Source organism: Erpetoichthys calabaricus, chromosome 13, assembly GCF_900747795.2.
Source record: "Erpetoichthys calabaricus chromosome 13, fErpCal1.3, whole genome shotgun sequence".
Taxonomy (NCBI): domain Eukaryota; kingdom Metazoa; phylum Chordata; class Cladistia; order Polypteriformes; family Polypteridae; genus Erpetoichthys; species Erpetoichthys calabaricus.
This window is the reverse complement of record NC_041406.2, coordinates 131,919,022-131,945,520: the sequence shown is the minus strand read 5'-3', so window position 1 is coordinate 131,945,520 and position 26,499 is coordinate 131,919,022. Positions and strand designations below refer to the sequence as shown.

The following is a 26,499-nucleotide window of genomic DNA, read 5'->3' as shown; positions in this document are numbered from 1 at the left end:
GTAAAAAATATTTATTTAAATATACACAAAATATTACTTTATAAAACATGCAAATGTATAATTGAAATAAAAGATAAGGAATGAATTTCTGCAAAAAACTTTTACAAATGCCATGAACAACCTCAAATTTCAGTTTCGTCAAAGAATGAAGGGAGGGAAAGATTTGGGTGTTCCTAATGGGATTAAACCCAAACTGAGTTAACACCGACTATGCACTTCACATTTGCAGGTTTGCTGGTGTCAGAGTAGAACTTGTGACACACAAAGGCGCACTTCACAATTTTTTTATTTATTATCTTTATGCCACTGCGGTGGGTTGGCACCCTGCCCGGGGATTGGTTCCCTGCCTTGTGCCCTGTGTTGGCTGGGATTGGCTCCAGCGGACCCCCGTGACCCTGTGTTTGGATTCAGCGGGTTGGAAAATGGATGGATGGATGGATCTTTATGCCAGGGCCATTAGACATAAGCTAGTATAAGATTACTTTCTCCAGAAATCAAGTTGCAAACTATAATAAAATATTCAATCCATTTAGCTAGTTTTTTACATTTTTTTCCCTTCAAAAATGGAATTTATTTAATGAACTTCAGATATAAAACTTTTAGCCATATAAAATTTTATACAGTCCATAAAATATTTATGAAACATTCACAGAACATTCCAAATATTCTGTCTTAAATAAATGACTGTGTTCTTGTGCTTGTTTTATGGTCGTCATGGTTTCTTGCACTTTGGCAAGACCTTGCTGGAGTAATCAGTCTTCTTGATATGAAGCAGTCTTTTCTGCACCAGACGTCTCTCTCTGTCCACATTCTTCCATACTCCACTGCTGGCTAAAACTTGTCAATTTTTTTTTCCACTAGAGGCTTAAATTTGTTGTGCAAAAATGCATACAAATAAAGATGAGCCACCTGTGCCAGACTAATGGTTTGTATTAAAAGTGTTTCAGCTCTGCTTTTGAGTCCCAATTTTAGTGCTGCTTTGAGCCTTTGTATGAGACGAAACACAGTTTAGACCCTAAGAGATTTTTCATTCTTCAGTAGAGTCCTTCTAGATGCTTAAAAACTCCTACAGCACAGACAGATCATGGCATGACTTGGATTTTAATCGGTAGGCCATGTTCTTGTTATTCTTAGCCACCATTTTGTCCAGAAAGCGTTTTGCCTTTTTGGGGATACTTTCTCTCCTTCGATTGAGAGCCATCCTCTTTTCGTTCACCTCTTTGCTGTCCCTCCTGAGTCGCACCTGCCTCACAATGCCTTCAAACATCTCAGAAACGTTGTGCTGGACGGCTGCTGAGGTCTCAATGAACTTGCAGTCAAACACTACAGCACATGCTCTGCCCTCTGAAAGATACAAAGAGCATACCTGCTTAGAGTATTTATCATCAATGTGAAGATTTTACAAATGTCTGCTAGATCTTGGCAGTATTCGTTTATGGTTACAGCATGCTACTATAAATATCCATACAATTGTGAGTAATGCTGTGGAAGTAAATATTTCAAAGGTAGCAGAATGACACAATGGGTTTTGCACTTAGAAAGGAAGCTGGCTTTAACTTTATCTAAAACCAGGCAGAAAAATAGCTAAACTGAGGAGAAGGCTGAGGCCAGGCATTCTGAGAAACAGAGAAAATGAGTATTCTGACAACTCGAAGAAACTAGTAAAGACACACAATTTTTTTCTGACTAGGGTCAAGGGGAAGGGTCAGGAGGGCAGAGGTCTCAGGAATAGCCCTCAAATCCAGATTTCAGTGGGGAGCTGAAGCAGAGGGTTGACTAGCAAGAGAGAATTGTGGCCAAAAAACAGAGAGAGAATAGAAGATGGCAGAGTGTCTAACAGAGTAATTTGGAGCGCTTGCTTTTAGTAAACAGGAAAGTAGGCAAGTAAATTGCCTATTACTATTACTATTAAAGTAAAGTGGCCAGAGGCAGTCACAGGTAGGCCCAGTAGAGTAGGTGGCCATTATTTTTTGCATTATTTTATTATTTTATCTTTTCTGGCACTTTAGCTTAGTAAAACTGTATTTTCTTGGGCATATCTGACTCCAGACTGAAGTAGCACCCAGTGATGTATCCCTCACAATATGAATGTGATTAACTGCCTGCATGGAGTTAGCTCATTCTACCTATGTTTGCTTGGTTTTTCCTCTTAAATTCCAATGGCATGCATATTTTGGGTAATTGGTTACTCTAACCTGGCCCAGCGTGGGTGTGAGTGTGCCCTGAGATGGGCTGGTACTCTGGTAAGGATTAGTTCCCACCTTGCACCCAGTGCTACCATGATTGGTGCCACTCACTGTGACCCTGAACTGGATAAGAAGGGTGGAAACTCCATAGATAGATGGGTGTTGAACCATAATAAACAATGCAAAACACAAGATATTTTGATTTCCTCATATTTCTGAAGATCCTGTCCAAAATTGTACTCCTCATCTATCACACCATATTGAAAGGATTAAGTCAGTAGAAAAACTAATAATCCCATCAAAGTCAAAAGGGCACAATGTCATCATAGTTGCTGGCACTATCAGGCTTGAGTTTGAAAATCAGTTCTGACAAAGATAAACAAAATTTACGTGCCATGTTAATGCAGAGTGCTAAGTGAAGCCAGGGTTCAAACAATATTAGTTAAAGAACGGTGGGCTATCCTGACAAAAATGAAAGGAGTGATATGATGACGACGTGTTTTGCAGTAATGAAAATCACATACTTCCAGTAAAGAAAAGATGTGTCTGAATACAAATAATATAATTAGATTTCTAATGATGTGGGATGCAGAAGTGGTTCGTTGTGTGGTGGGGCAACACACCGTATCAGTGCATGTTCCCAATCTCTCTCTTTCTCTCTCTTTCTAATGATTTTGCTGAGCCAATGTAATCCAACTTTGGAATTATACAGAAATGCAGCCTAACTCATGACCTCCAAAATGCCCCTTTATGAGTGGGTGTAGGTGTGTGTACGAGTGGTCCCTTTGGTGCTGGTCAAGTGTTCTGTTTGGAGTTGGTTTCTGCCATGCACTTGATTATGCCAGAATAAAATGACAAACTGTTTTCAGCAAATTAGTGGATGGATGCACACTTAATCTACTATACTTTTGCTATCCTTGGCATGGCAAGTTTAAAAAGGAGGGCTTTGGATCCACATGTGAAAAAGACCATGGATGTCTAGTGTTTGAGTTAGGGCATCAGGTTAAGGAGCCACAAAGACCCTAAAAAGTCACAGTATTTTTGGACAAACTGTACAAATAGGCATCTCTGCACTTTGGGTGTCATTTATAATTAAAACTGCTTTGGCCAGGATTTTTGCACAGCTGATACAGAAATAAATAACACTGTACTAATACAGTATCCTAGATTGTTAATAGTATTAAACACTTTTACTTTCTGTTTTACTATATATGACATGAGATCAAATAAACATCTCTTATATATATTTCTCTTCTGGTTCGTCCTGCTTCCACTTCAAAACAGGTCCAGCCCACACGCAACCGACACAGCATTTCTCGATTCCTATTCGTCCTCTTCCATGTTATGCACTATACTGCCCTGCTGAGCATAATACATCCAACAAGTACACAAGGTGCTGCTACAACGGTAAAGTAGCTTTACCATCCTTGCAGGAGCCACCTGTGTCTTTACAACAGTTTCTTACACAGCAAACATCAGAAGCTAAAAATTATCGTGAACACATTCGAGAATACAACCCTTCTCTAGCATTTGCTTCCATGAGTGCACAGATAACTCAACCTTCTGGCCACAGACCATACTGTTTTAAAATACACGGGCAAATTTATCACCAGATCTCTCCACTATACGCTAACACTTCTACCTCTCCAGGATATGGACAGTTGTATGTTTTTGACACAGCGCAAGCTACTGAAGTACGCTTACAAAATAAAGCAAATTCTGCATGCAGTGAAAATGTACTTCTCCAGCTAGATTCCATGCTCAGAACCATCAACCCCTTCGCTAAATCATACAAACACATGTATGAAATCGCTCAGTCCAATCTAACAGAATCTGTATGAATGGTTTTCAAGAAAACCCCTAGGCAGGCTTTACGACGATATAATGCCCCAACATGTCACACCGATGTTGCAGCGATTTTCATCGGAGAAGATGGCGAAACGCCTGTCAAAAGGGACATTTGCATCTATCCCATAGGCAACTCCTGGAAACAGATTTCCATGCTCAATATGAATTGCGATCCTAAGGTTTACCCACTTTTATTCCCTTACAGAGACATTGGCTGGCACAAAGATTTACAACATGTTCCCGATAAAAGAACCACCAAGCGAATAAGGCTTACTCAATGTCAATTTTGCACGTACAGATTAGCAATGAGGAATACATTTAGTATTTTGCACTCCAGCGGCAAACTATTCCAACAGTACGTTGTAGATGCGTATGTTAAAACAGAGGGCGCGTGTCTCAACTATCTCAGATTACATCAACAAGATCTGCACGTCAAACTATCAGACGCACTGCAAGCAAACGCTGAAAATAACAACGTTCGTGTAGGCAAAATGATCATATTACCGTCAACATTTCCAAGAAGTCCAAGATACATTGTGAAGGACAGCCGGGTCCCATGCCCGGCAGGGACGCCCCTGCTGCATCTATTCCGGGGGAGCCACCATGGGCAGCTCAGTGCCTCCCCCAGGACGCTTGGTGGCAGCCTCCCTGGTGGACGATGATTCCCCAACCTGGCGCAAGGCTCCATGGGAGATGGAGTCCTCCACAGCCTAGTTGGGGGCTTGGATGGCCGCCAGGGGGAGCTGCATGGACTTTCCAGCCCAGCTGGTCGACTCGTCAGCCCCACCCAGAGGGTCAATTAGGACCAGGTAATCAAGCACCTGGTACGCCTCCGGGTGGGGTATAACAAAGGCCAGCCACCACCACTCGAGAGAGCCAGAGTCGGGAGGAGGAGGACTAAGCCTAAGGAGGAGTGGTGGTGGTGCTGAGATAGAAAGAGTGTAATTGTGAGTGTATTTGGGACTGTGTTGGGCCTGTGGGACATGGGGAAGGCGTGCCCCACGGCTGAAGGAAGAATAAAAACTGTTTTATTTAAGTACGTGCCTCTGCCTGAGTCTGTGCTGGGTCGGGCGCTATATAGCGCCTTTTACAACATGCAACAAAACTATCAGGATGCCATGGCCATAGTACGTAAATTCGGAAAGCCTGATTTATTTATCACTTTCACATGTAATCCTGCTTGGTCGGAAATTCTATATGCATACTGCGTCTTTCAAGAAGTATTTATTTCTTCTTGATCTCTGAATTCCTTTCTCACCGTTTTCTGTTCCTATTCTTACACCGCCGTATGCTACGGCGGACGTCAGCTAGTTTCTAATAAGAGTCTCCTGGCACATCTTATCTTGAGTTTTATCACCTTCTATTTTAATCATTTTCCATTTGTGTTCTCTGATGTTCCTTAAAGCAGTAACCTATTATGACACTGTCCCAAGCAGGATGAACTTTAAATGCTTTGAGCAAATCCTTCTTTAGGTGTCTAAATGTAGAGCTGGCAAGTATGAATTCCTCTAACCTGCCCTGACAGATCAACATCTGACTTCTACAGATTAGCTTCTTGAACTACTTTTGTACTTTGACTCCTTTACTTAAAGCCAATGGCACTATGCAGATTCTAGTCATTAGGTATGTCAGATTGGCCAACTCCAGTTGCTGATCTGAGTGACAGACCATGTTAATTTACAGTACATGACTGAAAACCACTAGCCATGTCAAATTTAGTGATTACGTGCCAACCTTCCAGCACAGTTGTGCTAGCCCCTTTCAGTGACAGCCAATATCATTCTGCCTGATGGAGACAGTGCTATACAAAGGGTTAACAGGTACATCAAGTTTAGCCACAATCTCAATCCTTTTTTTGTTTTTTTTTTTTTCATTCTGTCGTGGTATGTAAAACACAAGACATCAGACAGACAAGCTTCTATTCTGTTTGTGAGGTCCAAAACACCCACATTCCTTATTCCTAGTTCACTGCATTATATGCATTGTACTTTCGGATTAGCATTCATTGGTTGTCAGCTCTCCGGCACACACCGCTCGCCCCTACCATTAAAGACAAAGTCAAACCTGTTTGATTCTGTCAGGGTGAGTTGTGGAGTAGTTGGAGTGAGTTACTGGATATGTCACACTTACAATAGTTATAGCTACAGGAGCAAGGCGCCGACTGCCTCTGACTCTCTAAGATTATATAAATTAAGGCTATGTCTGAAAATCACTGGAGAAGGTATCTAGTATAACTTGGCCTTGTGGTTGACAATTAGTAAGAGTGAATTAGTGAATTACAACCCCAATTCCAAAAAAGTTCAGACGCTGTGTAAAATGTAAATAACAGTGCAATGATTTGCAAATCTTATAAACCCATATTTTATTGACAATAGAACACAGAAAACAAATCAAATGTTTAAACTGAGAAAATGAACCATTTTAAGAAAAGAATAAAGTCATTTTGAATTTGAAGGCAGTAATACATCTCAAAAAATTTGGGAGAGGGCCATGTTTACCACTGTGTAGCATTCCCTTAAGCATGTGAATTTCCCCTTGGGATTAATAAAGTATCTATCTATCTATCTATCTATCTATCTATCTATCTATCTATCTATCTATCTATCTATCTATCTATCTCCTCTTCCTTTAACAACAGACCATAAACATCTGGGAAAGTGAGGAGACCAGCTGCTGGACTTTTGGGAGAGGAATGTTGTCCCATTCTTGTCTGACGTAGAATTCCAGCTGCACAACAGTCCTGGGGCTTCTTTGTTGTATTTTTCATTTCAGGATGCGCCAAATGTTTTCAATTGATGAAATGTCTGAACTCTGGACAGGCCAGTTCAGTACCCAGACTCTTTTACTACAAAGCCATGCTGTTGCAATAGATGCAGTATGCATTTTAGCATTGTTTTGCAGAAATATGCAAAGCCTTCCCTGAAAAAGACATCATCTGGATGGAGCGTATATTGCTCTAAAACCTGTATATACATTTTCAGCATTCATGGTGCCTTTCTTTATGTGCAATTTGCCAATTCCATAGGCACTAATGCACCCTCATACCGTCAGAGATGCAGATTTTTGAGCTGAGTGCTGATAACAAGCCGGATTGTCCCTCTCCTCTTTAGTCCAGCAAACACAGCGCCTATGTTTTCCAAAAGAAATTTCAAATTTCGATTCATCTGACCACATAACAGTTTTCCACTTTGCCTCAGTCCATTTTAAATAAGCTTTGGCTCAGAGAAGATGGCGGCATTTCTGGATCATGTTCACATATGGCTTCTTCTTTGCATGTTGGAGCTTTAAGCTGCATTTGTGGAAGGCAAAGCGAACTGTGTTCACATACAATGATTTCTGGAAGTGTTCCTGAGCCCATGCAGTGATTTCCATGACAGAATCAGGCCTGTTTTTAAAGCAGGGCCACCTGGGGGCCTGAAGATCTCGGGCATCTAATATTGATTTTTGGCCTTGTCCCTTGTGCACAGAGATTTCTCCAGATTCTCTGAAACTTTTGATGATATTATGTACTGTAGATGATGAAATATTCAAAGTCGTCGCAATTTTACAATGAGGAACATTATTCTGAAATTGTTCCACAATTTGTAGACGCAGTTTTTTACAAATTGGTGAACCTCTGCCCATCTTTACTTTTCAGAGACTCTGCTTCTCTAAAATGCTCTGTTTACACCCAATCATGTTACTGACCTTTGCCAATTAACCAAATTAGTTGTAAAATGTTCCTTCAGCTCTTTCTTTTTAGTACCACTTATTTTTCCAGCCTTTTGTGGCCCCTGTCCCAACGTTTTTAAGATGTGTTGCTGCCATCAAATTCAAAATGAGCTAATATTTTTTATGAAATAGTAAAATGTCTCGCTTTCAATACTGGAGATGTGTTCTGTGTTCTATTGTGAATACAATATGGGTTTATGAGATTTGCAAATCATTGCATTCTGTTTTTATTTACATTTTACAGAGCATCCCAACTTTTTGGAAATGGGGTTGTATATAAAATGTACAATCTGCATGGATAAGATGAGCCAAATTGAAATGAAGTACCTTAAATAATGATTGTAATTCTTGGATGCAGACTGCAAAACACTGTCTGTTTACATCAATTGTTTTCAAAGCCGTCTACAACATGCTGCACAAGTAATGACAGACTTTAGTTAAACATAAACAGTGCAGTGTAAGACACAATCTTATAGTTAAAATATCCCAAAATGAGCCTGGGACAGCTGAATTGTGCCACTGTACCTCCAGGATTTGAGCTTGAATAATGACCTATAATACATCAACATGAGCTGCTGGTGTTGTACCGATTGTATTCATTATTCCTAATGTTCCTTATGATCAGCTTTTAATATTTTTACTGGTGCTTCTTCTTCTTGGTGTGCTAAGATTCCTCTTATTGTACCTGGCATTTGGATCAGAGTAGCCTTTAGATAGATAGATAGATAGATAGATAGATAGATAGATAGATAGATAGATAGATAGATAGATAGATAGATAGATACTTTATTAATCCCAATGGGAAATTTAATAATAATAATAATAATAATAATACATTTTATTTATACAAGGCGCCTTTCTGAGAACTCAAGGACACCGAACAAACAATAAATAAATAAATAAATAAATAAAAGACACAATTATAAACAACTTAAAACATCAGAAAATCTAAAAATTAAAACCAAACAAAACCACTATAATCAGAAGGAAAAAGAAAAAGCCATTTTAAACAGATGCGTTTTAAGTTTACATTTGAAGGATGAATATGATTTGATATTTCGGAGCTCCGCAGGTAATGAATTCCAGAGCTTGGGAGGAGAACGGCTGAATGCTCTGCTCCATATGGTGGTTAGACGGGCGGGAGGGACGGTCAGATGGGTGGAGGAAGAGGATCTAAGGTTACGGGATGGAATGGCAACATGAAGAAGGTCAGACAGATATGGAGGGTTGAGGTTATGGATGACCTTAAATGTTAATAGCAGAATCTTAAAATCAGTACGAAACTTGATCAGGAGCCAATGAAGCTGCTGCAAGACTGGAGTAATATGGTGAATAGATGGGGTTCAAGTGATGATACGTGCTGCAGAATACTGGACTAACTGAAGCTTATGAAGAGATTTATTAGGGAGACCAAAGAGCAGTGAATTGCAGTAGTCCAGCCGAGAAGTGACAAGACTATGAACAAGAATGTTAGTGGTATGAGGTTGGTTGGTCAGCAAGTCGGCTAACATCCGCCACGTGCCCTCTTTCAGTTGTGAGAAGCAGATCATAGAATGGTTGAAATAGTTTACTGTCAAATAATGCAAAGAGTACGCGACACGTGATCTACATGCTGTCAAATGAACGAACCACACGCCGTGGCGCAACGTTAGGGGCTTCGCCTCTAGCGCTGACGTCCGAGGTTCGATTCCCGTAAGGGAGTGCAGTGAGTGTGTACGCCTGATGAGCCCAGAATTAGGGAGAAACACGTGTCGCATACTCTTTGCATTATTTGACAGTAAACTATTTCAACCATTCTATGATCTGCTTCTCGCAACTGAAAGAGGGCACGTGGCGGATGTTAGCCGACTTGCTGACCAACCACAAGCGTTACCTGGTAGGTAACCACCCATACAATCAGACTGTGATTCAGACTACGAATGCCGTGAATATATATATATATATATATATATATATATATATATATATATATATATACACATATCAGAATGACTTAAAAAGAAGAAAATTAAAAAGAATGAAAATTTCTGACTTGGTTGTCATAGTCACAGTGAGGCATTGTGCGGCGTATTGCTGTTGGTACAAAGGAGCCCCATCAGTATTTCTTGACACAATTCTGGCTGAAAGTACTAGTGTGTCATGGAGAGGATGAACAGCATTGTTCATAATGAATGGCATTCAATTTGTTTTAATTCTACCCTTTGTAACTACCTCCAGTGGAGTCCAGTGTACATCCCATAACTGAGCCTGTCCTTTTGATTAGCTTGCTAATTCGGTGGGCCTCTCTTGAGGTCATGTTACCGCCCCAGCACATCACAGCATAGACAACTGCATTAACCATCACAGTGTTACAGAAGATGTGAAGGATGTTACTTCGTATGTTAAAGGAAAAAGTGCCTGCTCTTTTTTTCTTATTTAAGTCCTCTGTGTTCTGATTTAATAGATCTAAAAAAATGGTATGGATAAATATTATATTTATATTTAACTATCTATAGTATATACACACACATACATATACTGTTTGTCAGTACACTTCTTTCATACAGGCTTAAGTTTAAAAATGACTTGTGCCATAGACGAATACATTGAAAACAAGCCAAACTATATTCAACCCTGCAAGGCAATGCTGCCATCACCCTGTGATGGAATGAGTTAACTTTAAAAAATGAATTTATCAATCAATCAATAGATTAATTCAGAGGCAGATGAATCTGTTGTTTGAATGAATGCATGAATGCTGTTGTTTGATGCATTTTGTCTGAATAGATGTTGCAGAATACAGGGCTGCAAGTATACTGACAACTTTACCCAAGCAATGTTGTAAAGTGAGTAAAGGGGTCCGCGGTGATGCAGAGTTTTAAAAATAAAAATCAGTATGCCTCAGGCTTCTGTGTGTGGGTGTGTGCCACTGTAGTGCCATGCACCAAGTATTTAGAGGGGAAATTGGCTTCACACGCATTCACGTTCAAACATGATCAGTTCAGCTAGTTTCTTCATTGACACTTCGTTGTTCGTAATGTAAAGTGCCTACACCCACAAGGTATAAATGGGCTGAGCAGGAAAAAGAAGGGTAAACGAATACAAGGAAAAGAAATTGAGGAAGTAAGGTGAATCAAGTTGACGCCTGTGTCAAAAGAGGTCCATAGAGGAGTGTGTGAAAGCCACTCCAGAAGTGGACCAGATAGCTCCTGCTGAACAACAGAGAGCAGAAGTGATCATGGGCTCCTAGGGACCCAACAGACGCCGATGGAGGCCGAGAGAAGACAGGGTCAGGTGAAGCATATCCCAATGGATAATGAGGGAAGGTGACCGGAATGGGAGTCGTGAGTTGACCACTTTTGCCAGGGTCTCATCCCTGCTGAATATACCTGGAAGATGGGTGAGCAGGGTGAGACGAGAGAGAAAGAGAGACAGATACACTGGGGAGCGAAATAAAAAAGTGATTCTGACACTAATTTTATCTCTATTTTTTTACTTCCTCATGAGCACTGGATTTTACGGAATTATTTATTTGCATTATTTAATTGACTGCACTGCACTATCTATTTGGACACTGCTTTTCACTGTGTGGAATAAAATTTGTACGAACCTTGTTGTTTGCTTATGCGTCCTCATTGCCCTAGCCATCCCGGACATGACTATTCATGACCCGAGTTTCAGAAGATGCCAAGGCTACAGAGAAACCAAGCATCAAATGCAGACTTACAAGATGAAGATATGATACAATTTTTACCATTTTTTAGGACCTGAGCAGGTTAAGTGACTTACTGAGGCACACACAATGAGTCAGAGGAGAGAAGTGAACCTTACAGTCTAAAGTCCAATGCATTATCCACTGCATTAAATAGCCCACAAGAAGACAGTTGCAGAGCTTAAACTATGTTGAAGCCTATTGAGTCATTTATTTCTGTAAACTTCAAATTCAAAGCTCATCTCCATTCCATGAGCTCACAGCTTCATCACAAACTGACACGAGAACTTAATAAATCTCCATCCTCAGCTAGGATAAACTGAATGGGCCCAGACACCATGTATGGCCGTATCAGCAAGGCATCTGTAGAGTTGAACCTTAATGAGTGTATGGCTTAGCTTTGCGTTAACAGGAGGAAAAAGGTTTATTCACCATATGGGATTCTATGACTTACCTGCCACTGATACCTCTCTGCATCTGACCAGATCACTTTTGTTGCCCACTAAGATAATGGGGATGTCTTCTGATTGCCTTGTTCTTCGCAGCTGTATTCGAAGCTCAGAAGCCTTTTCAAAGCTTGCTCTGTCAGTGACGGAGTACACAATTAAGTAGGCATCTCCTGCCTGCATGCAGTGTTCCTGCACCCAGCTTCCCTCCTGTGAATATCAAAACTCTTATTTTTAATTTGGGTCAGTGTGTTTAAAATCCAATACACAATTAACAATATCAAGACCAGTTATTGCAAAATTAAGCAAACAGTGGAATTTCAAGCATCACTAATCTGTATTGAGGGTAGAAAAATGGTTAGTGCTGCTGCTTTACAGGTCCTGAGTCATGCGTTTAAATTCCACATCTGATTGTTGTCTGTGTGAAGTTTGCATGTTCTCCCTATGTCAGTATCTCTTTTTGGTTACTCCACTTTTCCAACCACATTCGAAGGATGGGCAGTTTAGATTAAATTGTGACTCTGTGACTGGTCAAGGATGACCCCTGATGTATGCTGAGTGCTGCATGGGTTGACTCTGGGACCTTGTGACTCTAAACTAGATTTAGCAGGCTTGGGAATAGATAGATATTTACTGAAGTCTATCCATCCATCCATCCATTTACCAACCCGCTGAATCCGAACACAGGGTCACGGGGATCTGCTGGAGCCAATCCCAGCCAACACAGGGCACAAGGCAGGAAACAATCCTGGGCAGGGTGCCAACCCACCGCAGGACACACACACAAACACACCCACACACCAAGCACACACTAGGGCCAATTTAGAATCACCAATCCACCTAACCTGCATGTCTTTGGACTGTGGGAGGAAACCGGAGCGCCCGGAGGAAACCCACGCAGACACGGGGAGAACATGCAAACTCCACGCAGGGAGGACCCGGGAAGCGAACCTGGGTCCCCAGATCTCCCAACTGCGAGGCAGCAGCGCTACCCACTGCGCCACCGTGCCGCCCACTGAAGTCTATAGCACAAGCTATTAGCTGCAGCCATTATTGATGTCTGTACTGAAAAAGACAAGAGGCTGATGTCATTTAGTTGTCAAAAAAATCTGAAAGCACATTAGCTTTTGGGTTTTCATTTGCCTGGTTCTGAGAAGAAAGTGCATGTTATTGTCAGAAGGGCTGATTATTATTGATACCTTAAGGACTTAATTAATTAATGCTTTAATTTTGAATTAAAATTCATAAAGCTTATCACAAAGATCAAAAGCATGTAATCAAGTGTTGTCACATTCTAGATATACACATAAATGTAGTGTTTACATGATCTGAAAAATAGCAAGCATGTGAGATAATAAATGATCAAATCCTCTAAAAACAAAGACATTTCAGTGCTAAAATAGTGCAACCAAAGCCCATCATTTAATGAATCAATATACCAAAAATGTGTTTTTCCAAGAAAAAATGGCTTGGCCAAAATATATTTCACAATTCTTAAAACTTAAAAATAGAACATGAGGGTTCAGAATTGTAAACTATGTTTGCTCTATGTTTCTAGCAGCAGCAGCTGTTTTTTAGTGTACTGAATTAAAATTCATTAGCTTGGACTTAGGTTCGAGTCAGATAATGGCCAAAAGAATGTCTGGCATTCCTGATTAGAAAATTTTATTTGTCATATGCTACAACTGAATAGTGCAAAATATGAGAGAAAAGGAAGGGAAGATAAACAACACCAGAAACCTAATCGATTTAAATACAACGTGGATTAGGGCTTTTCATTGGCTGCTCTTCATCATTAAAGAGCCAAATAACTGAATGTACAAATGATCTCTTATATTGTACTGCTTTTATTCTTTGTGTGTGTGAGTATGTGCTTATAATGTACTGTATATTGTATACATACATTCACCAGTTCCTGCCTGTATTCTTGTCATTGATTAATTAGTGTGTATAGTCCATATAATGTTACTATAGAAAGATATCAACCATTCACATTGCAACATATATATGAACAAGAGTATAAGAGGACGCCACTCTTACCTGGTTATCCCACGTATCAAGTAAAATAATTGAAGCACTTTCACCATCCACAATCATCGTTCTTTCATAAACATCATCTGCAACAATAAAGATATACAAGTTAAAAATGACAAAATAATATGATTCAAACTGCTGTTGAAATGTTTTTGCAAATACTGCATAAGGAGACATTCTAAAATAATGACTAAACACTATCATAAGAAAATGACTAACAATAATAAAAACAGCCAGACTTCTGAGCTTATGGTGTGCCATTTCATGTATAATTTCATGTGAATATCTAACACTGGATGCCCACAGCCACTACAGCAAGCATTTCAAACCAACACATGTCAACAATGCACACTATAGAATGCTCCTTCTCCCTACAAATTTCTACACCAAGGTAGAATCTGAGGATTCACCACAAAGTCAGAGCAGATATTGAGCAAAGCTGAATTCCTTCATTGGCAAATGTTTATTCATATGGCTGTCCAGCTGCCAAGTGAGCATAATCACTGCAGTGACTTCTGCTACCCAACAGATGTCACAACAAAACACAGCAATATTCCATGAAGTTGTGCCAAAATTTTGCTGAAGCTCTTGACCGTCAACCTATCCATTTTCTGAATTCACTTAAATCTGAATCTGTCAGAGTTTATTCATTCAGTGCAATGCAGAAACCAGTCCTAGATGGGATTCCAGGTCATTGCTGAGCACACATCAAGGGACAGTTTTTGGTGACAAATCAAACTAAACCTACATATTTTTGGAATGTCAGATGAAAACCATAGGTCCCACAGAATAAAAAAAAAAAAAAAAAAAATCACACAGAATACGCAATCTTTACAGAGAGAGAGTGAATGGGCATGAATGTGAGCATTACCATCTGGAATGCTGCAAAATACTGCAAGCCCAAACAATTTAGAACAATGGCATACCAACAACGACAATTATCCATAGAAAGTTGCACTTAAACAGAAGCTGCCATTAAAAAATTTGTACTGCAAAAAATGTCAGGCTTGCATTAGGCTAGTGTTATTTTTGGTGTCAGAAACCAAAACATTTTTAAGCATGGAGATCAACCAGAGGCTATCTGGAGTATTTAACTTCTCACCAGGGGGAAAACGATACCATGGCACCAGAGCCAGTTCTAGAATTTTTGCTGTCCTAGGCGAAGTTGTAAATGGCACCCCAACACCCCCTTTGCTTTGAGGGGAATCATCACTGCCAGACCTGTACATTGAGATCTAGAGACAGAGCTGGTGACAGTATAGTATTTAAGTCATTGAATTCATAATTTGAGAATGGTGAGTTATAGCAATATCTGTTTACAAAACTGTCTCAGAAAAACACGCTCTTGAGGGGTGCCATTTCAGAAAATCATTAAGAACCGTGCTGTATTAGTGAATTTAGAAAGGATCTCTTTTGTTACTGTTAAATCTACAACTGAGTTTCTAAAGTTATCTATTTAAACCACCAACTAAATGCGTGTCTTTTCATGATGATGACATTTATCTCACAACTGAGAAATTATTTTTTTTCCTTTTATCTAAGACATTACCGTAACATGTACATGTCGTTTACATTAATAAAATACATTGAAAACAGCATAAGGACAACATTCAGCGAAACTAAGAATATAATAATTATCTTTAAATAGCAATGTTTAGGCATAATTCATATTTGCCTTACGCTCGTGTATGCAAATAATACAATCTACCTATCCAAAAAAATGCACAACTACTTTAGCGTGCCCAGAGCAAATATCACAAATGGTGGTGAGCAAAAGAGGACGATACAGTATTCGCCAAGTCTTAACGCAAGTTTTAATGTATGTCCATTTGAGAAACGATCGTAGTTTGGGTTAATCAGCTTTTAGAGATTCACTCAAGAGCTACAGTCCTGCTGCCGTTTTCATCGTTTAATTGTTGGGCTGTGTAGGTCGTCAGACGGCAAGACCAAATATCACTAGTATGTAAAAATAATATAAAACAATATAATCGGACATTCGATTTGAGTCCGAGTGTTTCTGGGCAGCAGATTGTGCTGTGCCAAGTGCAGAGTGTACGCGCTGCTGAGACGCACAACATAAACATTTCTTTGTGTTCCAGACACATTTTTCTAAACAAAAATGTAGGTAATGCTACCTGAGGCTGCAGTAATGTGCCATGAACACGAGAGGGCGCCTCGTGCGCTTGCCTAGAACGCCTATGCCCAGAAAAAGTCATAATTGGCACCTTCCTGTAGTTAAAACCGCATAAAAGAAATTTGAAAAATCAACAGCTGCGCAACTTGATTAACTCATCAATGCAAAATATGTAACTCTTTTATTTACAGCGACTTTAACATCAAAATTACATCAAAGCATCCCAACTTTCTGATACAATATACACTAGAAGAAAAAAAATGCGGCATTATGATAACAGCTCAGGGCATCCACAAGTATCCGTTAGAAATTAAACACGGTCAATGTTAATCACGCTTCTCCTTCTATAAATGATCTGAAGTGGCTTTCTCATTGTTTTTTTCCTCCCACAGTCCAGAGTCACGCTGCAGTGGTGCAAAGGAGTTCACGCGGACGTCGCCCAGGTCAGGTTCCCTACCATTGCTACCTCTTCGCTTAATTCTACGGAAAATATAGGCCTATGGAATGATTGTGAAACTGCACAGAAAATTCTTAAAATAAAACCCGTCAAAAATGTATATTAACCTTAGTTGCTTGGATGTCTTTTTACAAGAATACGGCTTACGTTTATATCAGTGTGAGTTAGTCGGTTTAGAGGCACCAGCTCGTCATTCTTATCCTGGCGCCCCGACATGCCCCAGCCATTTGGCTCACACCTGGCCCTCTCCATCCTCAGGAGGTTCCACTTTCATCCTTACCTGCCCATTGATCGCAGTCTGCGTACATGCCGTACGGAGAACCTGCAAAGACACTGGCTAGCGCCGACTTGCCCACGCCGTCTTCGCCAATCACCACCACTCTGTAGCACACTCTGCCAACTTCTGACGAGTCTGATGAGTCCGAAGACCAGCTGCCCCGCGGGTGCTGATCCGGGGTGAAGCACGACTGAGAGCGCACGATGTTGGATGCGGGATTGCCTTTGCCAAGAAGGCAGCCACCGTCGGTGGAGATACTCCAGCGATGCGTTTGTTGCTGGAAACAACTGTGCCGCCTCATCGTGCCATGCAGGGTCAAATCTGCAGTCCGCAATGGGGAAAAGTAAAGAAAATTTTTAAAGTAATACCCGGGCACTTTTGTGCGGAAGCAGCACTTTGCATGTGTATTCGTCATAATCTGCAATTTTATAACTGGCATTTGAGAAACAAACAAACAAACCTACTTACGTGTACACGCCACAGCTTTCCTTCGGGTGACCGATTTCACGTGTCAGGTTTACTGTCTCCGAGAACTAAAAGAAGGTTGAGGTCAACGTGAAATCTGAAGCCTCATGCACGTATAGAAATTATAACTGAAGACGTACAAAACTGAAACTGATCAACAGGCAAATAAAAAGAGCAGCTGCAGAGTCCGGTGAGGGCGCACGTCTTCCTCTTCGTCTGTCAATTACTTGTGTGAGCGACTCGGAGGACCTGCGCCTCGTTACCGCCCTCGTGCCGCTAATGCGCTTTTAATCGCTTGCATGAAAGCAAAGACGGGCTTCTCCCTGACGTCAGGAGTCAATCCTTACTCATTTGCGAGGTAAACACAGGCGCTGGAAGACAGGGTTCATAAACTTTTATGACTTGGTATTGAAGAAATCAAAGGTGCAGTGGCAAGTGTAAGAAGAAAGCCGGACAGGAAAAAGTAAACCCAAGTCTGATGGTCGTCGTTACTTATGAAACACCGCTTCCTGCCAATGGCTTAGCATTCTATTGACCCAAGAACTTCTTTGTTTCCTACAGCCCACACATCCGAAATGTCCAGTATTGGTTTCCTGCTTTAATTTCCCACAAGTTTCTTTCTTAATTCTACTTCACTAAGCTTTCAAGCAGTACTTCGTTTACCCTAATCTGTCCTCAGATACCTCTTTAAATTGCTTTTTCATGTTATAAAGCAGAGCAGCATATGGTCACTGCTCCTGGTCAATGTGATACATGCATATTCTCTCCGTGTTCAGTGGGACTCCCTTCACGTCTCTTCCTACATATTCTTAAGAGGAATGTTTGATGGGCAGCACTTAACTGGTCAAGTGTGAGCGTGTCCTGTAATAAACTGACATCCTGACCAGTGTTGGCCCATGTGATGCCTTCAGTGCTTCTAGCCTAGGATTTGTTTCACTATGACCCAGTACGGAATAAAGAAGTCTGGAAAATGAATGAATAGCAGATGTAATATAGATGTACAATCATGAAGAGGTAAACATCTTTGCATCTTGATGCCCCCTTCAATCTCCTGGATCATGGACTACCTGACCAATAGACAGCACTTTGTTGAGCTCAGGTTCTGGGTGTCAGAAACGGTGGTGTGTAATACTGGAGCACCTCAGGGAACTGTACTGCTCCCTTTCCTGCTTACTCTCTACATAACAGACCTCTAGCACAATCCCAGCGCTTGCCTCCTATAGACATTTTCAGATGATTCCTGCATCATAGGCTGCTTTAATAATTTTGATGAGGAAGGTGGTGGTGGATTTCATCTTCGGGTCCAAGGAGAACCACCTGCAACTCAACATCAGTAAGATAAAAGAACTGGTGGTGGACTTTTGCATGGTAAAGAGCCTTTGAGACCAGTCACCATTCATGGGGAGGATGTGGAAGTGGTGCAGAGCTACAAGTACCTGGGAATTCATATAAACAACAAACTGGACTGGTCTAACAACACAGTGGCGCTGTACAACAAGAGGCAGAGCACACTGAACCATCTAAGGAGACTGAGGTCTTTTGATGCGTGCAAGAAGATGCTGGAAATGTTCTAGTAGCCAGTGAATTGCTGTATGCTGTAGTCTCCTGGGGAAGCAAGTTGAGCTCAAAAGAAGCACAATGCCTAAGTGAACTTAACAGGAAAGTCAACTCCATCACAGGGCAAACCCTGGACACACTGGAAGCTGTTTTGGAAAAGAGGATGGTGACAAAATTGGATGCCATCATGAAAAATCCCCTCTAACCCCTCCAGGAGGTGCTGTCTTGAAGTATGTTTAGCCAAAGGCTCATTCCACCACAGTGTGCTAAGAAACACCTCTGGTGGGCTTTTCTGCTCACTGCTATTGGGCAATTTAATGCTTCCTCCCAATGCCTCAAAACTAAATCTGGATACTCTTTAAGTTTGTTTTGTAACTTTAAGTTCATTTTGCAATTTCTTCACAATATAGATTATTTATTTATTTATTGATTGATCGATCAATTAATTGTATTACTTGTCAAATGAATCTGTATCCTTAACTTTTATGTTTTCTGCTGCTGTACGCATCTGAATTTACCCTCAGGATTAATAAAGTTTATCTAGTCTATCTAATCTAATCTAAATGAGGTGATATATGTACAGAAAAAAGAAATGCATAACAGAAAAACACACATGGCTCCTAAAAATTGAAGACAGTTACACCAGTAACAAGCACCTGTCTACTTTTAGCTATTAAAGATCTGTTTCTGCTGGGAAACTCATTTCAGTCACAACAGTCACCTTACAATCACCTTGTTTCTTCGTTGTATTGAATCCAGGATTACCAGGTTAGAGCGTTCAGACCCTCAGAGGAAAATTCTAGGAAGAGTCTCATGGGGGACAAAAATATAACATAGGGAGAGAATTATAAAAAAAACATAAGGGAATATGTTTATGTGAATTACCTTCATATAGAAATCCCTTCTACATCATCTTTATCCCACAAAGCTCAATAAAGGCATCACCCAGCAGTAGCCTATCCAACATACTGTACATTGCAACAGCCACCTGTCATGGCTCCACCCACTAATCTTGAAGCTTGTGTTTAATTGGTTAGGCTCAGAGTGCTTCGGGATTGATGGACCACTTGACTGTGGCATGCTTATCCTGTTCAAGCCTAATTAATTTTTCTGACTTAATTAACAAGAATTAGAATTCCAGCTAAGCATGCAAGCACATCTAGGGCTTGCATTAGCTTGCACAGTTCTGTGAAGCTGCAGTATTAGCATCACAATGTTAGAATCAAATTTTTATGAGTACATTTTGTTTAACAATGACCATTTGTAATAGCAGTTCTCATAGCATCCAGCTGGAGACAATGTTTCAGCGTAAATGGAGTATAGAACCAAAGTTTTTCGGTACTGACTTTAACATTTAAATAATTACTTTCACTTTTCTACATTTCTTGGCTTGTAAATGAAGCTGTAATTGCATATTTTATTTTGGGATAATCAATACTTTGAATTATTATAATTTAAAATTAAACAGTTCATACCAGAGCACTGATCTCTGCATTTACATATTTACAATGGTGTTTACTAAGGGAGATTTATATCATTAAAGAATATATTCTTTGAGTTTTTTTATTTATTTTTTTTTTTTACAAACATTCCTGAAATATTTTAACCTGTTTTCGATAAAAAGGTGGCCAAAACATGTGCCCAACTGGTTCCTTGATTGAAGCATTTATGTAAAATGAGCAGGTTCATCATCTAATGTTTTTAGTGGAACCCTTGTAAAAAGCCTCGCTACTCAGTTTCTCTGTAATTTATCTTGTATCCTTGAGTGGTACACTCTGTAATGCACACTTGAATAAATACAAATTGATTACCTGATGACTTGAACCTGAATGTTTCAGGCACCGTTTATGGGTGAAGCCAGTATGCCTCCCAGCGCAAGGCATCTGAAATGTGTTGGGTTGGCTTTACCCCTCAACTCATTACAATGTCTGGAAAGGAAATGCACTGAATCAAGTGGAAAGTGTGCCCAGTCCTTTTTAGGTTATGTGTATTCTACTTCAGTAAATCAGACTTGGGCCTTTCATTTTTACTTCCTGGTTATTTTGAAAGTTAATGTTATAAATTAACCACAGTCAGACCCCTGGAAAATCTGTAGCAAAAAAGTAATACAAATATAAACACTAAAGTTTTACTGTTTTGTAACATGAATATTATATTCATGCTGTTTTGCATATTCATTTAAGCAGCATTTTACAATGCATAACTAACTACGTGTAATATATTTAATGACAATTATAAAATAAATAAAAGCAGAGATTTTGTTTCCATGTTTGTAAGAACATAACATGTGAAAAGATTTTTTCACTCTGTGCTGACTGGACGTTTGCCAATAAGTAGGCATCTTGCAAGAATTAAGTTGATTATCCACCCATCCATTATTGAACCTGCTCACCCCTACTCAGGATTATTGGAGGGGTGAGGTGTAGGATGTCATCCTTAGCAGCATCACTTCACTCACTCACACTGCTCAAATAACTTTGAGAAATGACAGGGAATCTGCAGTACCCTGAGAAAAGCCACACAGACATGAAAAGAATGAGGAAACTTCACTTTCTCACTTCAAAATGGAGATTGGTATTCTGGAGCTGTAACCAGCAGTCATTTACAGTGAATATTATTTTAACTATATGTATATATATATATATATATATATATATATATATATATATATATATATATATATATATATATATATATATATAAAGTGACTACTGCCGTACAGATCCAGCTTCCTTGTTTTGAATTCCAAAATGCTGCTATTTGTGTGGAGTCTGCTTGTATTCCCCATGTCCTCCTGAATTTTCTCTAGGTTTCTCCAGTTTTCTTCATTCGTCCCCAAAGATGTTTATGTGAGGTTAGTAAGTCACTCTAAACTGACCCCAAGTGTTTGTGTGTGTCTGTGTGTAAGTTCACTTTACTAGGCACTTTTTTCCTGTTCATCCATGCACAGTGTTGCTCCCACCCCCAGGACAAGGACCTGGAAAACATTATGTTATGTTACAAAAGTGCAAAAAGTACTCTATGCAGTACAGTATGTGAAACTGCAAGCACCTAACATAATGAAATAAATACCAACTAGCCAACCCACCGCGTAGCATACGCCGCATAATTATGTATTGATGGGTGACCACTTCCTGAACGACACAGTTGTCAGTACTTGTAGTCACAGTTGAGAAACAGTTTTTTAATGTCTTTTAAGCACAGGGGAAACAATGAACATGTGAAACATCCGTAATGTAATAAGCCACCAAGAAAAGTAAAATTGCAACAATGCTATCTACAAAAGTGAAAACAAATTCGAGCTCTGTGCATTTTTTAACTGCCTTGTGGGGCTGTAGTAGTGTTGCTGCTTTGCGGTAAGGAGACTCTGGAAGATTGTGTGTTCGCTCCCCGGTTCCTTCCTGTGTGGATAGTGCTTTGAATACTGAGAACACCGCTATATCAATGTAACGAAGTATTATTATTCCTATGTGTCCAGCGTGCTCTCTCTCGCGCGCGCCTCTGTATGTATGTATGTATGTGTGTGTGTGTGTGTGTGTGTGTGTGTGTGTGTGTGTGTGTGTGTGTGTCACACACTCTCGCTCTCTCGCTGCACGTGGTCCTGTAGGCAAATGCCGCAAAAATAATATATTGATTGCTGAACACTTCCGGAAAGAGACAGTTGTCTAAAAGGAGAGAAAAAAATGAACATTTGCAAAATCCGTAACGGTGCTTTCAGTAAGTACAATGCACACGCGTTTAATTTGTCGGCCAGTTTTTGCCAGCCGACCATCATCGCACGGTCATTCAGCGATTCAGTTCCGAGACAAACATGCCTCTTCTTACCTGGTCCTCCCCCGTCCACCTTCGTTCTCTAAGCTTACACATCCCCTGGTCATGTGCCCGCTTGCAAGAGCAAGTCACGGAGACCCGCCCACCAACATTAAGACCATGGCGTAGTTGAGAAACACTTTTTAAATGTTTTTTAAGCACAGGGGAAACAATGTAAATGTGAAACATCCGTAATGTAATAAGCCACCAAGAAAAGTAACATGCTATGCTATGCTATGCACAGAAGTGAAAACAAATTCAAGCCCGGTGTATTTTTTAACTGCCTTGTGGGGCTGTAGTAGTGTTGCTGGTTTGCAGTAAGGAGACCCTGGAAGATTGTGCGTTAGCTTCCCGGTTCCTTCCTGTGTGGATAGCGCTTTGAATACTGAGAATCAGTATCAGTATAACAATGTAACGAAGTATTATTATTCCTATGTGTCCAGCGCGCTCTCTCTTCCGCGCGTGCCTGTATGTGTGTGTGTGTGACACGCTCTCGCTCTCTCTCTCGCTCGTTTGCTGCACGTGGTCCTGCAGGCAAACGCCGCAAAAATAATATATTGATTGTCTAAAAGGAGGGAAAAAAATGAACATTTGCAAAATCCGTAGCGCTCCTTTCAGCAAGTATAATGCACACGCGTTTGTTGGCCAGTTTTTGCCAGCCGACCGTCGTCGCACGGTCATTCAGCGATTCAGTTCCGCGGCAAACATGCCTCTTCTTACCTGGTCCTCACCCCTCCACCCTCGTTCTCTAAGCTTACACACCCCCTGGTCATGTGCCCGCTCGCAAGAGCAACTCACGGAGCTCCGGCCACCAACTTTAAGACCATTGGATGAAGCAGGTGAGACGCTAATGAAACAGAGGCACAGGGTTATTGATTTTTAAAGACCTGCTTCCTTCATTGTGTTTTGAGAGGGAAACATACAATTGTCCGTGACTTGCAATTGGAGGACCGCCGACACTAATGAAACAGAGGCACAGGGCGTATTGGTTTTTAAAGACTGCTTACATCATTGTGTTTTAACCTCAGTTGTAAAGGATTGTTTTAAGGATCCCATGGGATACCCCTCGCAAACCATTTTACACGCTGCATATGGCGATTCACCTCCGCGAGAAACATGCCTCTATGAACAGTCAACGTGGCTCGGAGATGCATGTGGCCTCTACGACAGACGAATATAAATGACGCCGTTTTTTTCTGTGTAGTCGCATCCAAGTTGGTGGGCGTGGCTCTGCGAGTTGTCGTCGCATCCAATGGTCTTAGAGTTGGTGGGCGTGGCTCCTTCCTGCGTGCACCATGGGTGTCTTACTTGTCGGCGGCTTAGTGAATCCACGCCCCTTCCGGCATGCTTTCCATGGTTGGCTACTTGTTTTCTGGCTTAGTGAATTATATATATAGATACTTGGTAGTGTGACACCAGTGAATAGATTTGGTTTGTACAAGTTATTGATAAGTTCTCATATATACAAAGGCTGAAGTACACAAGTATGCTGTTACAGTTTGTTTGTTTTTTTAAGTTATTCTGTTCATTCTTAACATGTCTACATGGGTTTTTTTTCAGGGTGTAATGACAGCACAAACAACGATAAAGAGATGGAGACACCATCCAATGACCCTGTATAATTACAGATGAAAAAGAACGAACTGTTTACAGAAATACTGAAAGAACGTCTTTTCAGAAGTCGAGATCAGAACTGATTAAAAATGGTAATGTCTGTGGTTTCGATTGATCTCGGCAGGAATGGGCAGGTCTAGGAGGGCGGTCAACAGTAGTGATCTCAGAGGTGGAATGACTATCAGTTTTCAGTTCTGAGGAGAAAGGAAGAGAAAAGGCATTAGCCAATAGCACCACCCCTGGTACAGCGGGTTATCACCAGAGCCCCTAAGCTTGCTCTGTTGGGTATGCGAGTGACAAAGGTTACTCCTCCAACATGCCAAACACAGGTTAATTGTCAAGTTTTCACTAGCCCAGCATGGGTCTCTGGGGTTCGGTGCTTCTAGTGATGTTCAAAACAGGAAATTTTGGATTGTGGTGAAATTTAAATTAATACTTGCTTGTCACAGTATGGCAGGATAGCTATTTATAACCTTTTCCTTGTTTTAAAATGGCTATAGAGAAAGTGGGCGCACATACCCTGAGGGAGGAGGAGGCAGCATGTTGAATCACTGGAGGTGATGCAGCTTCAGAGCAGCTCAGGCCTGATTGATGTACAAGTGTTGCAGGAGTCAGACCAACATCTGGACAGGTGAGGTCCGCCACCTGTTGTGCTCTGCCAGTTTTGAAAAAGGAAAAAGAATGTGATCAGTGCATTGCCTAGTTAAAAAGAAGCCGTATGAGCTTAACCAAGCCCTGGGCAAAAGTTTAAAAAATAAGTAGTACTTACCAGAGAGAGTGGAGAAAGAGACGGTTCTTTGCCGATTGTGTACTGGCTGATGCCACGCTAAATGGGAGAGTTCCGGTAGGAGGAGGAAGTATGGTGTGTGCAGGGTCGCTGCATGCTCCCAGATTGGAAGAACGAGAATGTGTTGGTGGGGACTGGGTGCCACAATCCCCCTTTGACATATAACACTGGGGAATGGACATTAGAAGTCTTCTTTTGACTGGGTTGGGTGTCTGGCTAACCTTCATACTAAAGCAAAGAGTGAAGGAAGAGTGGTGAGTGTGTGCTAAACCCATTGCATACCAAGAGGGGACTTTAATAATTGTCACACACGTGCAAATAGTAGACAACTAAAGGGCCCGAATAGTTGTAATTCCATGCCTAACCAGGGGGCGGCGAGGTGCACTGATTGTCTCTCTCAATCCCTTTCAGACCATTCCCAGGAAATCTTACCTGGTTCCAGTGCTACCGATGACGTCACTTCCAGTTCCAGCCCTGATGACATCACATCCTCCACTTGACTTTAAAGCTGCCATCTTAAGGCAGTAGTTCAGTTCAGTCGTGGACTCTGATCTGTAAAGATCTGTTGTTGTTTTTCAAATAATTTGCAGCCAGGGCACAATATACGGGTGGCTGCCTCAAACCATCGTGATGTCTGAGAGTATGTATTGTCACACAGTGCTTTTTTATGTAAATAGCTTTTGATTTTTTTTTTCCTGATTACTTAGAAAAAGGAATAGGAAGGACATTTGTTTTTGTATTTAGTTTTTTTTTCTTTCTCTCTGATTATTGCTTTTAAGGAAGGAGGAAGAAGATAAAAGTTCTTTTTGTGTAAGTAGTATCTTCAAATTAGAGTTTATAATTATTTCTTTTTCTTTTCTGATTTTGGGTTGGCACAGGAGGAAAGGAAAGCATTGTTTTTTTGTAAATATTTGTTGTTTGTTATTTTTATTGTTTTCGCTGTGTGTGTGTCATTGGGACTGGGTTTTATTTAATGACACCACATTACTTTGATTTGGGAAATTGGTTTTTGTACCTTTTTGTTTGGAGCAGCTGTAAATATAGAAGACTTGTTTTTCTTCACTTTTGTAAATTTGTGTCTGGGTCTCTGCTCTAAAAGATGAAATGTTCGGTCCATGAACTACAAGAGTCCAAAGTGTAGCATGGTGCCAATTCCCACTATACAGGGTCTCACATGGATCAGCATACAGCTTCATGAAAATATCTGAGATTTCACAATTGCAAAACACCAAACTCAGCAAAAAGAATTTTTTTTTTATATTGTTAATGTTTTAGTGTTTAAAACAATGAATACTGCTCCTTGAGGTATTCACACTAACATGTTTACTTGTGTTCTTTTCTGCAGTCGTGTAAAGCATGAAGTTGGCCATACACCAAGAAAAACAATCTTATTTATACCTCTGATTCGTATCACTGTGGTGGAGTGCAGTGTATTTTTAAAAAATGTGCCATGCAGTATATTTTTCGTGTCAAATACACTAA

At 40.5% G+C, this 26,499-nt stretch overlaps 1 protein-coding gene across 1 annotated transcript; it reads right to left on the bottom strand.

Annotated features, from left to right (window-relative positions):
- Positions 1-543: 543 nt before the first annotated feature.
- Positions 544-17,669, bottom strand: gem (GTP binding protein overexpressed in skeletal muscle). Its single transcript, XM_028817763.2, has 5 exons — positions 17,253-17,669; positions 16,788-17,105; positions 13,923-13,999; positions 11,891-12,092; positions 544-1,344 (listed from the first exon to the last, which is right to left on the bottom strand). The coding sequence occupies exons 2-5, from the start codon at positions 17,083-17,085 to the stop codon at positions 1,067-1,069; spliced, it is 855 nt and encodes a 284-aa protein (XP_028673596.1). The 5' UTR covers positions 17,086-17,105; positions 17,253-17,669; the 3' UTR covers positions 544-1,066.
- Positions 17,670-26,499: the final 8,830 nt, after the last annotated feature.

Bases quoted from the DNA above. Each gene is read 5' to 3' on its own strand.
- gem (XM_028817763.2), bottom strand. From the start codon at position 17,085: ATGAGGCGGCACAGTTGTTTCCAGCAACAAACGCATCGCTGGAGTATC. The intron at 14,000-16,787 runs GTAAGGATGAAA...TTATTGTTGCAG, and splicing joins AGACTGCGATCAATGGGCAG to ATGATGTTTATGAAAGAACG. The intron at 12,093-13,922 runs GTAAGAGTGGCG...TGATATTCACAG, and splicing joins TTGATACGTGGGATAACCAG to GAGGGAAGCTGGGTGCAGGA.